Source organism: Moschus berezovskii, chromosome 20 (assembly GCF_049115385.1).
Source record: "Moschus berezovskii isolate FMDL1 chromosome 20, NW_MosBer_1.0, whole genome shotgun sequence".
Lineage (NCBI taxonomy): Eukaryota > Metazoa > Chordata > Mammalia > Artiodactyla > Moschidae > Moschus > Moschus berezovskii.
In genome coordinates, this window is record NC_142479.1 from 26,693,433 (window position 1) to 26,712,521 (window position 19,089).

At 38.1% G+C, this 19,089-nt stretch overlaps 1 protein-coding gene across 3 annotated transcripts in view; it reads right to left on the minus strand.

Annotated features, from left to right (window-relative positions):
* Positions 1-19,089, minus strand: part of AP2B1 (adaptor related protein complex 2 subunit beta 1) — a 112,631-nt gene that overhangs the window by 65,162 nt on the left and 28,380 nt on the right. For all 3 annotated transcript variants that reach the window (XM_055400919.2, XM_055400902.2, XM_055400909.2), the window contains exons 6-12: positions 17,287-17,477; positions 15,018-15,239; positions 14,368-14,488; positions 14,143-14,238; positions 6,612-6,727; positions 5,296-5,461; positions 3,693-3,791 (exon numbers count right to left, since the gene is read on the minus strand). In XM_055400919.2, the coding sequence (XP_055256894.1) occupies positions 3,693-3,791; positions 5,296-5,461; positions 6,612-6,727; positions 14,143-14,238; positions 14,368-14,488; positions 15,018-15,239; positions 17,287-17,477 (1,011 nt within the window). The remainder of the gene's footprint in view (positions 1-3,692; positions 3,792-5,295; positions 5,462-6,611; positions 6,728-14,142; positions 14,239-14,367; positions 14,489-15,017; positions 15,240-17,286; positions 17,478-19,089) is intronic.

Consider the following 19,089-nt stretch of genomic DNA (forward strand, 5'->3'; position numbering starts at 1 on the left):
AGACTGGTTAGGATTTTTTTACAGGGTCTCCAAGAGAAGAAAATATATGATTAAATAAATAATTACTTTGATAAAAAACCCAAACAGGATAGTTTCTGATATACAACCTTTACTACAGGATGATGATACCAATGTAATTCAGTAAAAACAATTCTAATAAGGGTCAAATCCTTGTTAGATCCCCAGCTCTCTACTAATTTGGCTTGATTCAGTGGTACATTCCAACATCTGTAAGAACACAGGAAATTCTCCCTAACACTTAATCTCTCAGGTAAATTAACAAGAGTGAATCCGAACTCTGACAAGAACCTAAAATACAGGTTCTCTCCCGTGCTGCCTGTTAAAATACAAACACAGAGGACTTAAGAGAAAATGGAGATGAAGACAGGATTCAGAACTTGTGAACACAATGAAATCTACCAAGGACACTCGCTTGATTATGAAACTAGCCTTATCCATTCAGAGGTGACTGAAAAGGACCAAGGCCAAAAGTCTTTTTGGAGAACTGCTCTGACTCCATCTTAACAGAGATACAAATGGGTGGTCATGGGTCTAGACTAGGAAAGTTAGAATGCTCAATATAGATAATATTAATAATCACTGCCTTGATTATTATGGAAATTATTCTGCTTCAGGCAAAGAAAGATTCATAAAAGTTAACAACTCTCTGAAGAGCTCTTACAAATAAATTGCAAAAAATGTCTCTATTTCCAATGGGTATGAATGTCAAGTGGAGTCTCAGTAGTTAAGATGATTCTGACTATTCCACACATAGCTAAACACAGTCATCTTTAATTTGGCTGAGGAATGATTTCACACAATATGAGCTGAGACAGTCCCTTACCTTCTGAGTAATTCTAGGTGCTGAATGACCCAGCACTCTCATCTCTACCTATTCTCTTTCTTTTCTACTTATTGTGGTAACTTTCACAAGGGGCCAGATACTGCTGATGCTTTGAAATGTAGCCCTCAAGGGAGAGTTAAAACTTGAATAACAAAGGAAACATTGTAATAAACAGAAATTCTATGATTCTTGAAGAAAATGATATTTCCGAGAAAGCTAAGAGACTGTATAAGTGTGAATTTATCTGTGTTTAGGGGGTTTTCTTAAGTATTACACAAGCATTGCTAATGTCAAGTTTACTATTTTACCATCTAGAATAAACACCAGACATCTTTGGATTTGGTTAATTTAAATAAAAGCAGAGACATTACTTTGCCAACCAAGGGCCGTCTAGTCAAGGCTATGGTTTTTCCAGTGGTCATGTATGGATGTGAGAGTTGGACTGTGAAGAAAGTTGATCGCCGAAGAATTGATGCTTTTGAACCGTGGTGCTGGAGAAGACTCTTTAGAGTCCCTTGGACTGCAAGGAGATCCAACCAGTCCATTCTAAAGGAGATCAGTCCTGGGTGTTCATTGGAAGGACTGATGCTAAAGCTGAAACTCCAATACTTTGGCCACCTCATGCGTCGAGTTGACTCACTGGAAAAGACTCTGATGCTGGGAAAGGTTGGGGGCGGGAGGAGAAGGGGACGACAGAGAATGAGATGGCTGGATGGCATCACCGACCCGATGGACATGAGTTTGAGTGAACTCCGGGAGTTGGTGATGGACAGGGAGGGCTGGCGTGCTGTGATTCATGGGGTCACAAAGAGTCGGACACGACTGAGCGACTGAACTGAATTTATATAAAGCTCTTTCTTTTGTACAAAGCAGAGAGGCTCCAAAGCCTGTAACAAAAGCAGAAATGAGCTTCAAGGCCCTAAGATGAAGTCAAACACATTACTAATTTAATGGCAGTCACCCTGCAGTGTCTGTAATAAGCCCTACATGATTAAGAAGTGGCAATTTCTATTCAAAATAGCCCCCTGTAGATGACCTATTATACAATAATGTGAAAATGACTTCCTGTGTCCAACCTAACTGCTTTGATTCAAAAGATGACCAATTTCTGCCCTTAGTACCAAAACATGCCTGATCAGTGATGGACAACCTCCCATCCACTTTTCATGGACAGATGGTGAGCCATGGCCTGCCCTTGGCACCACAGGATCATATGAATGCTTCTTCAGACTAACTGTAATGGGGTCAAGTGCAAGCTTAGAGACGTGGGAAAACAGCATGCTCATTATTTGCTGGAGAAACGAAGAAAACAAGAGATACAAGGGGTGGGACAAGACACCTCTGTTTTCTGCGAAATGAATTTTACAATATCCTAACTCAACTACTATTGGTCAACTGCTCCATTAAAAGATAATCAAGCAGATAATTCTCAATAATGTTTACATGAATCAATAATCAGATAAGAAAATTATCTTAATTTTTAGCTTCAGGCCTTCTTTATGTTTGAGTTCACCAACTGTAAAACATTTGTATTTGAATCAAGTGTCAGAAAGTAGCCTCTGACTCTAGCTGTTTTCTTGGCTGTACTTTTTTCAGAGTTGTGTAGTATACTCTAAAAACAACTTATTTGGTAATGCTGTCTGCTTTACAGTATTCCATTAAGTATTCATATGCCTTATCTATTCGTCGAATTTCTTGTCCTTAAAATGGATTCCTGGCATTTCTAAAATTTGACACTGTCAGAGGAAAGAACTTTGCATTTAACATGTAGTAAATTATGTGCTTTGATCACTTAACAGATAAGGTACTGGCAACTACTCTAGGTTCACATTTGTGGTCTCAATTCAGAACTGCGATTCAAGGAGTGTACTAGGTATATACCTCAACTGTACTAATTACAATATTTACCATATCTAATCTTCCAATTGTGCTTGTTTTTGATATGAAATAAAGCTCACCAGAACAAAAAGTAAAACATAAAAATATAAAGAAAGATGACACCTCAGAACTAGGCAAAGTACTATAAAAGAGTTTCAAATTCTGAAATACACAACTGTAAAGAGACGAAAGAGGAAATGGTAAAATGAATATCTGAACAGTCTGCTAACGTCAGCCTGTTCTCAGATTCAATTAAGAACATCACTGGATCATGCTGGATTATCATGATACTAGTCACATTAGAAAAAGTAATTACTTTTATTTCTGTGTATCCAGCTTGGGGCCACATTCCTGAAATGAGAACCTTCCCTACGAAGACCAAATATAATTAAATTAATTAAATAATTAAGGGAACAGCTTTAGCACTTTAAAATTACTTTAAGAGAAAGCAACCCATCTAGAAGGCAGAACAGCACACATAAGATCTTTGTCAAAGCATCTACCATCTCTACAGGGTACTTCCATTTGAAAGCTGAAATTAAGTCCCTCAGAAGGAAGTACTGTGAGACCCGATGTCATCAGAAAGGCATGTCCTTCATTCACACTAAAGAGTCTATTCTAAGTTCAATTTTCATGAATTACCATTAAAACAGAAGTCAGTCAACTCATTTAAAAGTCATACAACCAGTTCTAATTCAGCAGAATATGTAAAAGATGCACTGTTTCGAAGGCGATGGCAACCCACTCCAGTACTCTTGCCTGGAAAATCCCATGGACGGAGGCGCCTGGTAGGCTGCAGTCCATGGGGTCGCAAAAAGTTGGACACGACTGAGCAACTTCACTTTCACTTCAAAGACTGTACTCTTTACATTCAAAACCTCCCCAAATGAACCTTCTTGGGAGAAGTTTTACAATTTCTAAGAATTTAAAACAAGACAAATCAACTCCATTCTTTTTCCAGATTTATTACCTGTGTTGCCAAACTCAAGACCTGCTGTACAAGCTCCTGTGTTTCTGACGGTTTCTTGAGAAACAGCTTCACTATGGCAGTGAGCAGAGTGAGCTGCACCTAAGCAAATTTAACAGATAAAGTGAAAGGTATATGCATTATTCCACACCATCAATTCCAAAGTGGTGTTTCCCCAAACATGACTTACTTACTACCAGGCCTTTCTGACTTTGATTAAAAGAAAGGTTGAAAACTCCACCAATATCAACAATAGCAGTCAAAGGTTTTCATCAACTGAAAACTCACTAGACTCCTATCTCCAAATTGCATTTTTGTCATCAAAAACTGCCTGTTTCTGACTCAGATAATCATCTATATTTCTTAAAGTACATGCTAACATGCTGATGGCAATAAAACTGGTTCCTGACCAAATTCCTTATTATTTACTTTCACCGAAAGTTACAACTTTAGGGGAATTGGAGAATCATTTATCATACTGAGGCAAGAGCCAAGACCATAGAATTATGCCAGATCACAATCAATTAAGAGTGGCTTGTTGAACCATGAAATTACTGGCTTGTATGTATTCCTTATCAGGGCCTGTTAAAATTACTATGATAGAATACATATATGAATTTCAATTTGCAGTGAGTATGACCACCAGGGGGAAAAGGTTTAATAATTTATCTGCTTCTCTGGGCCTTTGACTCAAAGGTCTCTCAAGGTCTCTCAATTTTGGTAGAGGACAGATAGAAGGTGGGAAGGAAGATTCTTTTTAAAATGCACATGCCAGCCTTCACCCCAACAAAAACTCCAGCTGTAACCGAGCCACAACCACTACTAACAGTAATGGAGAATCATCTTCAGGTGACAGAAAATTATAATTAACTATCGCTCTAAGACAGTAGTTGTCAAAGCATGGTTGTGGAACAGCAGTATCGCTCTAAGCCAGTTGTCAAAGCATGGTTTTGGAACAGCAGCAGCAGCAGAAGCATCACCACCCTGAACCTTGTAAAAATGAACCATCTCAGGCCTACTGAGTCAGAAACTCTAGTGTGGGTTCCAGCAACCTATAGCTTTAACAGGGTTAAATACCAGTGCTTAGGTGCTTCTACCAGAGAAGGCAATGGCAAGCCACTCCAGTACTCTTGCCTGGAAAATCCCATGGATGGAGGGGCCTGGTAGGCTGCAGTCCATGGGGTCGCTACGAGTCAGACATGACTGAGCGACTTTGCTTTCACTTTTCACTTTCACACATTGGAGAAGGAAATGGCAGCCCACTCCAGTGTTCTTGCCTGGAGAATCCCAGGGACTGGGGAGCCTGGTGGGCTGCCGTCTATGGGGTCACACAGAGTCGGACACGACTGAAGTGATTTAGCAGCAGCAGCAGGTGCTTCTACAGCTCATTAAAGTTTGAGAACCACTCATGTAAGCTAAACAGGCTTGTTCCAACAGATGTTAGCACGACTGAAAAAGCTCACCCCTTTTGGGAGAAAAATGAACATATACACACTATATATATACTACATACTACATATACATATATATATATAAGTTCAGACACACAAAACTGCTGAAATCCTCATCCAAACATCTATTTCATAAGGTATAGAAGAGAACTTACTTGGGTGCTTTCATCATGAAAACCCTCCAGGAAGCTCTCTAGTAACTCATCAGCATTGTCAATTCTTTCAGCGTATTCTCCCACAATCCAAATCATAGCTGCTCGAGCGTCTGGCTCATCCAGTGAATCTAAGTTCTCACACAGTGTGGCAATGATACTTTCATATCTGATGTAACAAAATGGACTATGGTTACTGAGGGCAAAACTGAGAACTGTATTTAATAATGAAGGCTAAAAGCAAAACCATGGACAAGGTATCCACACTTAATCAAGAAATTTAGAAACCCAACCCCTCTTTCCTGACAGAGTGGTAAAAGCATATCCTTTTTGCAAAAATACCATTTCTAGAATTAAAAAATATATATATAAAACATTTAAAAAACCACTACCTTGTTAAAATATTTCTTCTAATTTTGAGTCCACCATTAAACTAACTTAATTGTAAGTCACTTCATTTCATATGATCTTTAAAGATTAGTCAGAAGCCTCAGCACAACCTATCCTTATGATTATAAGGTAAAATGACACTTAGGATGCTTATATGATCTGCTCTTTTTTTTAATTGGAGGGTAACTGCATTACAGTGTTGTGATTTCTGCCATACAACAATGCAAATCAGTCTTAATTATACATATATCCCCTCCCCCTTGAACCTGCTTATTTCACTCTTTCAGATTCTTTAATTGCTTGCCTTCAAAAGCAAATCTGAAAAAGTATATGTTTCACAAACTAAGAGACCTCAACATGAAAATTTTCTGTGGAGTGAAAATGTAGATTTTGCATATCTTAATGGAAACAGATACCATACTTGAGAAAAGGTCTAAAACTCTGATAATTTATCATTACATGTTCTGTAATTTTCTAAAAGTACTAGGTAACATACAAAGTGAATAGTGAAACTGTCACCTTCCTGCATTTTATAATAGGGTGGCCATATTATTCAAACTGAGACATTTCTGAGAGTGAAAAGGGGGCACATTTATTAATTACGCTTGGTAAGAAGCATAAAATGGATTATGCCCAGACAACCTGGAATATATGAGTATCCGATTTAATAGTAACTTCATCACCAAAGAACCTGGTTAACTTTAAAAATATGCCAATCGACAATGCATATTCAGAGTTTCAATTCTTCTAAAAGTGATAAAACAGTAAAAATCAAATTTTAATCCCTGTGCTCACCAACTTACATGTTTCTGATTTTTAATAAAGCATTTAATTATGACCAAGTAATTCTTACCTAGCCAATCTCAAAGTGCCTTATTAAACATTTCCTAAATGATCTGAGGAAGAGGGGCAGAAGTATTTGGACATACTTGTTGGGGTATTTGCGGAAGATGTCCCTGATGACAACAATCGCCTCTTGGACCACATAATTTACTTTGGTTTGGATGAGATCAAGCAACGTGCTCACACAGCGCTCTGCAGATTGCTACAATGAAGAACATAATGAGAAGTCAGATATCTTCCCAATAACACAACCTTAACAAAAAAAAGTGGGGGTGGCGGGAAAGAACATCCAGGTACATCAACTAAACTAGATTAAAAGATGAGGCACTTAATTTGATCATACTGTATTAGACACAGGGTTATCTGATGGAGATGTACAGAAGTTCAAGATACACCCCAAATTTTACCATTACAGAAGAGTCAGTTCAAGTGAAAAAAATCATCTTGGATAGCCAGGATGACAGAAATGAGAAGAAAGCATAAGTCAAGGTATGAGGAAAGAGTAAGAATGACAGAATACACCAAAGGAGGAGGTCTTTATCTACAGTTCATGAATGAGCAAGACAGAGGGCATCTTTAAACCTCTTGAAATGAAACTGCTAAAATTCATTTGTGCAGACAAACATATTTTCCAGGAAGAGGGTCCACAGTTTTCATTGAATTTTCAAAGTGATCTGTGACTCAAAACACTCTAAGGAAAATTTGCCATCTTTTGGGCTATATAACTGAAAGTTTATGGAATTAGATAAATTTCAATTTTCCAGAGCCTACGGTTCAGCTATAAAACAACTGAACCATATATATTAGTCTTTTATTAATAAAAGGAATATGGAAGAATGCAAGTGACAAAACTAATGTATTGAAACAATAAATCATAGTTTTTAAAAGAAGGTAGCAGAAGAGAGATCCTAAAATCCAAGGACTGATTTTTCATATATTATATACTATAATGGGTAATTCCATTATATGCCTCCTGATAAGATGCAATAGGAAGTATACAGCATGACCTAAGAGGAATCCTTACCAAAAACAATGAACACGAATATTACCAAACCTCTAGATTTAACTGTCTAAAGGGGATGAAGGCATGAGATAAACATCACTAAAATACAACCAGCCAAATCTAGACTCTGGAAAATTCTACAAGTCTATCGATCTAGTTCCTTCAATAAATGGAACCCAAATAAATAAGCAAAGACTTAAGGGACATATTAACCAAATTCCATGTGTAGTTCTTTTGAGATTTTGATTTGAACAAGGCAACTGTATTTAGACAAAATTACGGAAAATTGAACATGGATTGGATAATTAATGAGATTAAGAATTAGTGTTAGTTGTTGAGTACAACTGAACTGATTGAACTGAACTGAACTGCTGAGTACAGTAGGACTTTTTAGAGGACTTATTAAATATATACACTGGACTACTTTAGTAAGACCATATCTGAGATATGCATTAAAATACAATAGTAACCCACTTCCTTGAAAGAGAAGGGAGAGGAAGTAGATCAATTGGAAACAACAATGAGTTGATATTTATTAAAGACAGATGGTGGGTACATGAGAGCTCATAAATCAATTTTACTTTAGTACATGCCTAAAAATTTCTGTAATAAAATCTTTTAAGGATATTATAATTTAAAACATTCCAAGTAATATAATAAAAACAAAACTGCATCTTGAAGTTATGTATATAAGGTCATATATATGATGATTCTGTATTCTTCTATGTAGTTTTTCCATTTTTGAATTACATCTTAATTCATTTTCAACTAGTAATTCCTGTGCCACTATTACAAGAGCAAAACAGTTGGGAAATTTGAAAAGAAAAAAAATTAGAAACGGTAAACACCAAGGAATGGAAGACTGCTGCTGCTGCTGCTGCTGCTAAGTCACTTCAGTCGTGTCCGACTCTGTGACCCCATAGACGGAAGCCCACCAGGCTCCCCCGTCCCTGGGATTCTCGAGGCAAGAACACTGGGGTGGGTTGCCATTTCCTTCTCCAATGTATAAAGTGAAAAGGGAAAGTGAAGTCGCTCAGTTGTGTCCGACCCTTAGCGACCCCACGGACTGCAGCCTACCAGGCTCCTCCATCCATGGGATTTTCTAGGCAAGAGTACTGGAGTGGCTTGCCATTGCCTTCTCCGGAAGTAGGAAATTTTAAATATGTAAGTCATGATAAATTATAAAGCATGTAAGGGCTAAATTATCAAGTTAGATAGTACAAATAAACTGCTCAGCGTAGGACTTGATAAAAAGCATACATTTACTAAGCCTTTAGTTTTAATATTATAAGATAAAGGCTATCTCCCATGATGCATCAACATTCAAAAATATTTAAGTCTAGGATAGTAACTTTCAAGCAAATTGTCATCTCACTCGTGTTGCTTTTGATAAAATTTTTAAAACTACCATTAAAGCAGTATGGCAGGTATTTCCCTGGTGGTCCAGTGATTGAAGAATCTGCCTTCCAATGTAGAGGACGCAGGTTCAATCCTTGGTAGGGGAACTAAGATCCCACATGCCAAAGGGCAACTAAGCCTGCGTGCACAAATACTGAGCTTTCATGTCACAACTAAGATCTGATGTAGCCAAAAAAAAAAAAGCAGTATGGCAGAGGAACAAAAGTAAATATCCAGTCGCTGTACGTAAAAAATAAGTCCAGAAACAAAGGCATTCAGACATATACAATTTGGTATGTGATTAAAAAAAAAAGGCAACATTCACAGCTGTAAGGAAAGGATCAAATGTTCTGGTGTTTGATCCCCATACTCTTTATCTTTAACCAAACCATTTCCATTAAAGTAGAAAATAATGGTGAATTTTATATAACTTTGAGGTGAACCATAAATTTCTGGGTGTGCCACTGAAGATATTGAGAGAAAACGGACAGAACTCACAAGCAAGTGCAAACCTCCACGCATCAAGCTGAGGAAAGAAGTGAAGCAAAAGGCAAGGGGAAGAGGGAGATACACGCAACTGAAAGCAGAATCCCAGGGACTACGAGGAGACACAAGAAGGTCTAAATGAACAATGCAAACAGAGGAAACAAAGAATGCTTAAGACTAGCGATCTCTTCAAGAAAACTGGAGATTCAGGGGAACTTAAAATTATGTCACCTCTAGAAGGGAAGAACAGGCACAGGAGAAAGCAGTGTTTTACTTTTAACTTCTATTATTTGATGATTTGATGGAGTAAATACACGTTTTATGTATGTATAAGACATAAGTTAGTACCTTATCTTGATCTACACAAATCAGAAATGATTTGCACGCCCTACAGCTTGTACTCCACAACAAAAGAAGCCACTGCAACAAGAAGCCCGAGTACTGTAAATACAGAGTGGCCATTACTCGCTGCAACTACAGAAAGCCTACACACAGCAACAAAGACCCACTGCAGCCAAAAGTAAAGACAACAAAGCGAGAAACACCTTAATCTTAACTTAGCAACTTCAGATCAGTTCAGCTGTCGCTCAGTCGTGTCCGACTCTTTGCGACCCCATGGCCCGTAGCACGCCAGGCTTCCCTGTCCATCACTAACTCTCAGAGCTTGCTCAAACTCATGTCCATCGAGTCGGTGATGCCATCCAACCATCTCGTCCTCTGTCGTCCCCTTCTCCTCCTGCCTTCAATCTTTCCCAGCATCAGGGTCTTTTCTAAGGCGTCAGTTCTTTGCATCAGGTGGCCAAAGTATTGGAGCTTCAACTTCAGCGTCAATCCTTCCAACGAATATTCAGGACTGATTTCCTTTAGGATGGACTGGTTGGATCTCCTTGCAGTCCAAGGGACTCTCAAGAGTCTTCACCAACACCATAGTTCAAAATCATCAATTCTTTGGCGCTCAGCTTTCTTTATAGTCCAACTCTCATATCCATACATGACTACTGGAGAAACCATACTTTTGACTAGACGGATCTTTGTTGGCAAAGTAGTCTCTCTGCTTTTTAATAAGCTGTCTAGGTTGGTCATAGCTTTTCTTCCAAGGAGCAAGCATCTTTTAATTTCATGGCTGCAGTCACCATCTGCAGTGATTTTGGAGCCCAAAAAATAAAGTCTGTCACTTTTTTCATTGCTTCCCCATCTATTTGCCATGAAGTAATGGGACCAGATTGATCTTAGTTTTCTGAATGTTGAGTTTTAAGCCAATTTTTTCACTCTCCTCTTTCACTTTCAAGAGGCTCTTTAGTGCTTCGCTTTTTGCCATAAGGGTGGTATCTTAATGACTTAGTGACTTAATCTCTCACAAACAAAATCAAACAAATAAATAAATCTCTCTCAAACAAAATTATTTTATTTGTAAGAAAAGGAGGACCAGGGTTTATTTCCTCCTTAAAGAAACAAGGGTATACTGTAAATATATACAGTTATGATTTGTCAATCATACCACAATAAAACTGGGAGAAGGGTCAGGTATGGAGTAAAATCTATTAAAACGGCAATTAAACAAAAAATTATAGACAAAAAGTATTAAAAAAACACAGTACTATGAGATTTCTTTTTCAGTGCTATTTATTGACTCAACAATTTATGCTTAACCTTTATTTTTTAAAAATTTTGATTGCTTTATTAAAATGTTCCTCATAGAATTCTTTACAAAAACATTATGTTCTAAAAAAGTCATTCAATAAATATCAAGACCTTCTATGTATAGGACATTGATGGAAAAAGCAAAGGAATCTGTGTTCCTGTTCCTTAAAGTGAAGTGAAGTCACTCAGTCGTGTCCGATTCTATGTGACCCCATGGACTGTAGCCTACCAGGCTCTTCCATCCATGGGATTTTTCAGGCAAGAATACTGGAGTGGGTTGCCATTTCCTTCTCCTTATGCTTAACCTTTAACCTAAACAACTTAATATGACAAAATTACAGTTTTTTCACCTCAGGCTACTTAAAGCAACAGAGAGACAACTGTACCTATAGTCATGATCGAAAAAAAAAAACACTCCAACTCTTAACAATACCCAAAGTTTACAACAGGCACTGTTCTCTTAGCTAAGCACCAAACCAAAATTCTTTTTTTCTCATCTGTCACATCCTTGAAACCAGCTACACATTAAAAAATGGTCAGGTGCCCTGAGAGGACGCAGCAGCTCAGTTTGTAAGTTACAGAGAAAGTCTATTATAATTGTGTCGCTGGTTCTTGCCCTTATCCCACAGATAGGCCAGTTAAAAACAAGCAGTTATGACCTCTCCTGCCCCAGTAACTGTGTCTGGACTAGGCAACTCTTTCCAACTAACAACTTTTATGATTGAAACAGTTCTAGGAAACGTTCTCAAGCAAATCCAAGTAACCTGAGATAAGGGAACACCAGCAAAAAGGCAGGATTCTTGAAGGCTGATCTTAAGTTTCCAGAGGAATTTCATACCTCACACACTCTCACATTCCCACCAGGGCATCTTGAGTCAAAGGAAGAAGTAAGAGCCACCAGAAGCTCATCTCTTCCAGAAAATGATGGATAACTTTCCCTTTAGTTACAGTAAACAGTACTAACAGCCTGTAAGAATCTAGAGGCTTTAAGAACACTTTCCAGTAATTCCAGGGATAAAAAAAAATTTCTTTTAACTTTGGAATGAGACTTTTTAGAGAGCACTGTCAGAGAGGTTAATAAGGCAATGACATTCAGGAAGTGAAAAGCACAAAATGACTCTTCTGCCATCAGAAAAGTTCTGAAAATTGTCTACACTTAGTACCATAAGTAGGCGGCTACTGCTCAGTGAGAAAAGAAAAAGACAAAAGTTAAGTATGTGAATGAAGTGTGGAGGAAAAAAAAAGATGGAATACACCAAGATCCAATAAACAGACTCTTCCATTTCTCAAATGAAGCAAAAGAAGCATGTATATTAAATATCTGAAGCCTCTGAACTGGCAGAACCAGGAGCAGAAACCAGGATGAATTAACTTCATGTTATAACAACTAGTCTACTAAATGACTTATCAGTGGCAACTATAGGAAATAGCACTGACAAAAATGAAAATAAGGAAGGCCAATTAGGAACCTGGCTTTCAGAGACACTTTTCTCTGACACAGAATCTGTTTCCTTCTGATCCTATGAAGCACTGGTCGTACTGTACAGATTATTTTAGAACTATCCTTGTGAAATCATATGGTCCAATCTGACTCAAAGCACTGCACACAGTCCAGTAGTAAGAACAAATATGGAACTCTGAATCTACAATATCACTGTGAACAGAAGCCATCATTAATTTCAACAAATTTCTGAGTGAGGAAAAATAAATGAAGGACTGATAAAGCAGAGTAATGTAAGTTGCAATCCTTAATATCTACTGGAAGATTTCAATCAAGCTAGAAAAAATCTGCCCTCTAAGACCACAGAGACACTCTTCAAGAGGACTTAACAAATAACAATCAACTCCCTGTCCTAAAGCAGAAACTTACTTGCTAGTCAACAGCCCTACCTACATGCACAGAAATCCTGACAACTTTCCTGTTATCTCATTCTTAATATAAGTGGGTAGCCGTTTACTATATACATGGTATGTGTGTGCTAAGTCACTTCAGTTATGTCTGACTGTGCAACTCTATCCAGCAGGCTCCTCTGTCCATGGGATTCTCAAGGCAAGACTATCGGAGTTGGTCGCCATGCCCTCTTCCAGGGCATTTTCCCAACTCAGGGATCGAACCTGTGTCTCTTACATCTCCTGCATTGGTAGGCTGGTTCTTTACTACTAGCATCACCTTATACATCTTAATTAAAAAACCATATATAGACATGCAACTATCACTGTAAAATATTCCAGAGAATTAAATTTAAACTTGAGAAACAAAATCAAAACTATAATTCACATCCCCAGAGATATAAGAAACTATTGCAACCACAAAAAAAGAATGCTATGAAAAAGTACTGACAACAAGAAAGAGCAGTGAAGGGAGGCTGCACAGAAAAATGGTTGTGCAGAAAATAAGCAAGCAGCCAGTCAGACTGGAATAAGCACTTGACAGAGGACTGGAAGACAGAAAGGCCTAAAACAAAGGAAAAGTTTTATAAATTTGATATTATGTTTGAAAAACTGGAAGAAGATAGGAATGCAATGAAGACATAATGAAATTTAAAAAAAGAAAGGCCATTATAAACTTCAGGGAAAAAAACAAGTCTCCATAAGAAAGAAAATACAATCATTTGTATTGTGTAGTTTCTACTTATTTACAGGCTAAGTTTTATAAGAGTCTAGTTGACAGAACAAGAAATAAAGATATTTCAACTTACAGAGATAATATAGGAACAAAAACCTCATGATGCAACTACACGGGAGAACAGAAGGGGAGAAACAGGAGTGATGGAGTATATGAACTAATTTATCTCATAGCAGAATGAGACAGATGAGACAGCAGAATGTAGACAATGTCTACAAATGGAAAATCAATAAATAAAAGCATAAGAATAATAGAGATATGGAAGTAATTAAAATAACTGTAACTATGAACAGAGTTAAAAACGATTCCCTTAGGAAAGAATGAGTTCAGGGATAGCTGCTTTTCGTTAAAAATTCCTTAATATTTTAACAATGGGCTTTATTAGTCTGATAAACTTAAAAATGTATTTTAAGGAAAGAGTAAAGAGAATACCCAGAATCCTATACTACCAAGCAACACTCACCTCCACCTTGATGGCACACCGCCCAATGGCTCGCACAGCTTTGCGCACAAAGTCAACATCCACCTCTGTGGCATACTCTTTCAGTTCAGCCAGAACCTGTTAAAAATCCATGAAGTGAACAACCATTAAGGATTCGCCAACAATTTTCAGGACTCGGTTTTTCTGAAGATCAGCTTTTACGATCTAAGTTACTAGATCTTAACTTGATTCTACTTTAAATCTGACCTGAGCAATGTTGGCTTGGGATGCCAAACGAATCATGATGTCCAATTTCTCTAGTTTCACATAGATGGGATCATTGTACTTCACAAAGAAAACTTTTATTTCCTGCTTCAAGATTTCAGGCCTGTGATGTATAGAAATACAAGGTAAGGAAGGTGAGGTATATATTGGTGTATCTTTCTGAGTCTGCATTAATACCCAACCTGTGCTTCTATCCTCTCCATCCACACTCCCCACTCAGTGAAAAAAACACCTCAGAATCTTCCTCTACACCCCTCTAACCAGATCTGTTTAGCAGACTATTTTTTTGCTTTTTAAGAGGCGAAGTATATACTGTCAAGAAGAATCAGTGGAAGAACAACCTGATCTAAACTATGGCCTGAACCATATTAAGCAGACACTAGCTAGCATACTAACAGGTCCTTCAGAAAAGAAGCTAAATTATAAAGCAACACCAGGCATTCACTGTATTCATTTACTGTAGGAACACTCTAAAATCAACTGTCAGCCTCCTGACCCAGGGCAAGTTGCTCTACAATATTTTTATTTCTACACATTAAACAAAGCTTAATACAGTCCTTTTAAATACTGATATCATTAAGCTTAATTCAAAATTACAAACACTTTAATCACCAATTCATTTTTTTCCCAACCTTTTCTGGACAATTAGGTTGATGTTCCTCAGGGCGACGTATTGCACCTCTGGCTCCCCAGACAGCAAAGTGACAAGTGGAGGGGCCAACTTCTTCAGCAGCATATTATAGTAGTCAGAGTCCTTGGGTAGCAACTCTAAAAATTTCATTAGGACTTTTACTGCTGAAAGCACCACAGCTGAGTTGGCATGAGATAACCGGGGAGTTACCCGCTCACAGATGCTGAGGGCAGAAAATGAAAATTAGAATCTTAAATTACAATTTCTGTGCTCAATCCAGTCTCTAAAGTAATGCTGTCAGAGGTCCCATGGCCCAAGTATCAAGAAATTAGAGAATCAGTTAGAAAAGTCAAAACTCCATGCGTAGGTAAATTTGGGATTCAACACTGCAGACGCTTCATTACCAGCAAACTACAGGCAGAGCAGGGATACAAGAAGACTTTAGGAAACCAGCAATTAGGGACGTTCAAACTGGAAGGAAAATAGCCAATACCCCAAACACTTGAAGCTCACACCATTTACCTTCCTGTTTTATAGTTCTCTCTGTCTCCCCATATTATGTAAGGGCTCCCTGCCCCAAAGCCCATTTCTCCTCAACCTATAGGAAGTCAAATTAAGCATTCTGAGAGTTATTTCATAATGAAAGATATCAACCAATTGTGGCTGAAGTTTCATTATAAGATGCAGGAGGAGATGGACTGACAGGGAAAACTACCCAACCTGTTGTCTTCAGCATAATAAGGGAATCTTGAAGAGGGTTTTTGGTTGTTAACAACAACCAAATCTGGGAGAGGGTTTTTGATTGTTTAACAGCAATACCACTGCAGTATTCACCCAAGCTCATCCCCTTCTCCTCGTCCCAGTCACCTATACTTAAATGTCTCATAAAAATACAGGATATTTAATTATCTGTTGAGGGTTCTCCAGAAATTAACCTAATTTTGACAGCTCTTAGGCAATCTGGTTGGCTAGATGACTCAGTTAAGGATACGAGATTAAGTTAAGCTGTGTTTTTCTCCCTTCTTCCTATATCTACTCAGCAGACTTCCTGCCCTTCTTCAGGTCTTCATACAAATGCCACCTTTTCAAGGAGGTCTTCCCTAACCACCCAATATTTCTTAGATTTCTTCCTTTTTACTTTTTCTTGTTAGCACTTATCATCATCTGACCTATTATATGTTGGGTTATATACACATACTATATATATTTCTGCTCTATGCCTCAGAATAGATTTTCCATAAGAGCTATGAATTTAGTCTGTCCAGTGCTGTATTCTCAGAGCTTAGAACAATGCCTGGCATAAAGCATGGGCTCAAAAAAAAAAAAACATTTGCTTAGTAATTGTGAGGTATCAATGACCAAGAGAAAATAAAATTGTATGTAAAGTTCTTTCCAGGAGACATCTGCACTTTCAGTGATGGAAAGATACTATCAGGGTGAGTTTTGGTTAAATCCAGAGGGAACGATTTCCCAGACAAGCGAAGAACATTTATATTATAGCAGCTCGAGCTTCAGCCAAGTAAGGAAGGTTACTTACTACCTACCATAGTCAAAATGAGCCAACAATTCTTCAGAATTACTTTGCCAGAATTACAGTGCCTATATGCACAAAATGCTCAATGAAAATTTGATATAACTCCAATTCTGTACACCAAAATGTATGTATGTGTACATGAAATTTAGCAGTGAGTATCTGATAGCCAAAAAAAACTTGCAACACTAAAATGGTAGAGAGCTAAGCAGAACAATTCAGCTGTGCCTTTCAAATCTTCTCCACATACGTAATTTCCATACCTAATGGAAGACATCATACATACTGCAGGCTCCAATCCACTTTCTCTAGTACTAAATTACAGGTATAAGGCAACTCACTAACTATATCAAGCCACATACTAAGTATCTTAAAGAATGAGAATGGTCACTACAATGAAAGACACTCACAAACCTTTGCCAAGTGGCTAAGAAGTGCAGTATGGGAGATGTGAGAAGGTGATAAGGGCGATTTTTGCAGACCGTTTTAAGAGTACTGCTCAGAAAAGAAATGACAGATACACATCTCCTCTTAGCAAGACTTACTTTTGCATGGCTTACTCTGCTACCTAAAATGTTCCTAATTACAAAGAGAAAATACCACAAAGATAGCAATATCTATCCCATAAGTCACTGTTTTCTTTATTCCTAACGTAACAGACCCTTATTCTAATACAGACACATTAGAACTTACTGCACCAGGCAAGACTCCTAGATGCTACCCAGAAAAACAGACTGACCTCTGAGCCTCCCGGTCATCTTTAGGATTGTAATTAGATAGGCAGTCCAGTATGAAAATCTGGCCCCATTCGGTGCACTCATTCAGGGCTGTCAGTAGCTTATTAATGTTCTGTGGATTCAGATCGAGTAAGTTGCTGTTGGGGTGAGATTCACTGATTTCAGATAGTGCTGCTACAGCATTAGCCACCACCTGGGAAAAGAAGCAGATATGACCTTGATTTGTCAAGAACAGTACAACTATCTCTCTGAATCACTTCACAGATTTTAATTCATAACTGTTCCTGAACATTTTACCTAGTCATATACAAACAAATAAACTGCTTTCAAAACATGTATTATACCACTAATGATGGCTTATACAGCTTCCTTATGGTCAGGCAACTCAGAATTAAAACAATTCACATATTAGCAGAGAGTCACTCATGGTTTACTATTAAAACACCAATTTTAATAGTACTCAAACCACCTATAAAACTAAGACAAATGAACAGCTATAAAAGCAGTCACATTTAGGGACTTCCCTGGCAGTCCAATGGTTAGAACTCCGCGCTTCCAATGCAAAGGGCATGGGTTTAATCCCTGTTGGGGAACTAAGATTCTGAATGCCTTGTGGCCAAAAAAAAAGCAGTGAATTTTAATTTTGAAACGTATATTAGACAACAGAAAGAAGAATCTAGACCAAATAATTTTATGGGTGTAAGGCAGATAGGGAGGTGATCAGTTCAGTTCAGACTCTTAGTAGTGTCCAACTCTTTGCGACCCCATGGTCTGCAGCACGCCAGGCTTCCCTGTCCATCACCAACTCTGGGAGCTTGCTCAAACTCATGTCCATTGAGTCGGTAATGCCATCCAACCATCTCTTCCTCTGTCATCCCCTGCTCCTCCCGCCTTCAACCCTTTCAGCATCAGGGTCTTTTCCAAGGAGTCAGTTCCTCGCATCAGGTGGCCAAAGTATTGGAGTTTCAGCTTTAGCATCAGTCCTTCCAATGAATATTCTGGACTGATCTCCTTTAGTACTGACTGGTTTGATCTCCCTGTAGTCCAAGAGACTCTCAAGAGTCTTCTCCAATACCACAGTTCAAAAGCATCAATTCTTTGGTGCTCAGCTTCCCTATAGTCCAACTCCCCATAAGTGTCAGAATAAGAAAGTGTGACCTTGAAACCCTAGTTCACTGTAACAAGATGTTGGGAAAGCACATAAACTCTGTGAAGTTCCATTTCCTCAACTAAAAACTAGAGATAATTTAATCCACCTCAGAGATGAGCTTTAGTTTCAGGATAAAATCAGATGACATATAAGTGCTTTCTACAAAGCTTTAAGCAAAGTTAAGGTGGTAACAGCCTGTCCCAGCCAGGGATTGAACCCATGCCCCTTGCATTGGAAGTGAGGCATTTAACCACTGGACCACCAGGGAAGTCCCAAGCTATTGATTTTAACATCCACATCACTTGAGTATCTGCAGATTATCCCAGCATTTTACCTAGAAGATTAAATTCTAGAGAATATGATTTTTTAAATCAAACAATATACTTCTGACAGTACCCATTATTATGTAAAAGATAATGATGCCACAAACAGAAATCACCTTCAGCTACAATCTAGTGATCAGGTCAAAAAATTCCAAGATGAAAAAACCAATGGTTCACTTGGTAAGTATGGTTATGGATGTAATATTTTCTTGTTATTAAGACAAACCATGAAGGATTATCTAGTTCACCTATCTATCACACGGCAGCATGCATGAGGTTCTTTTCTGACAATTTTTGTTTACCAACCACACCATTAAGCAAAGGCTTTCATG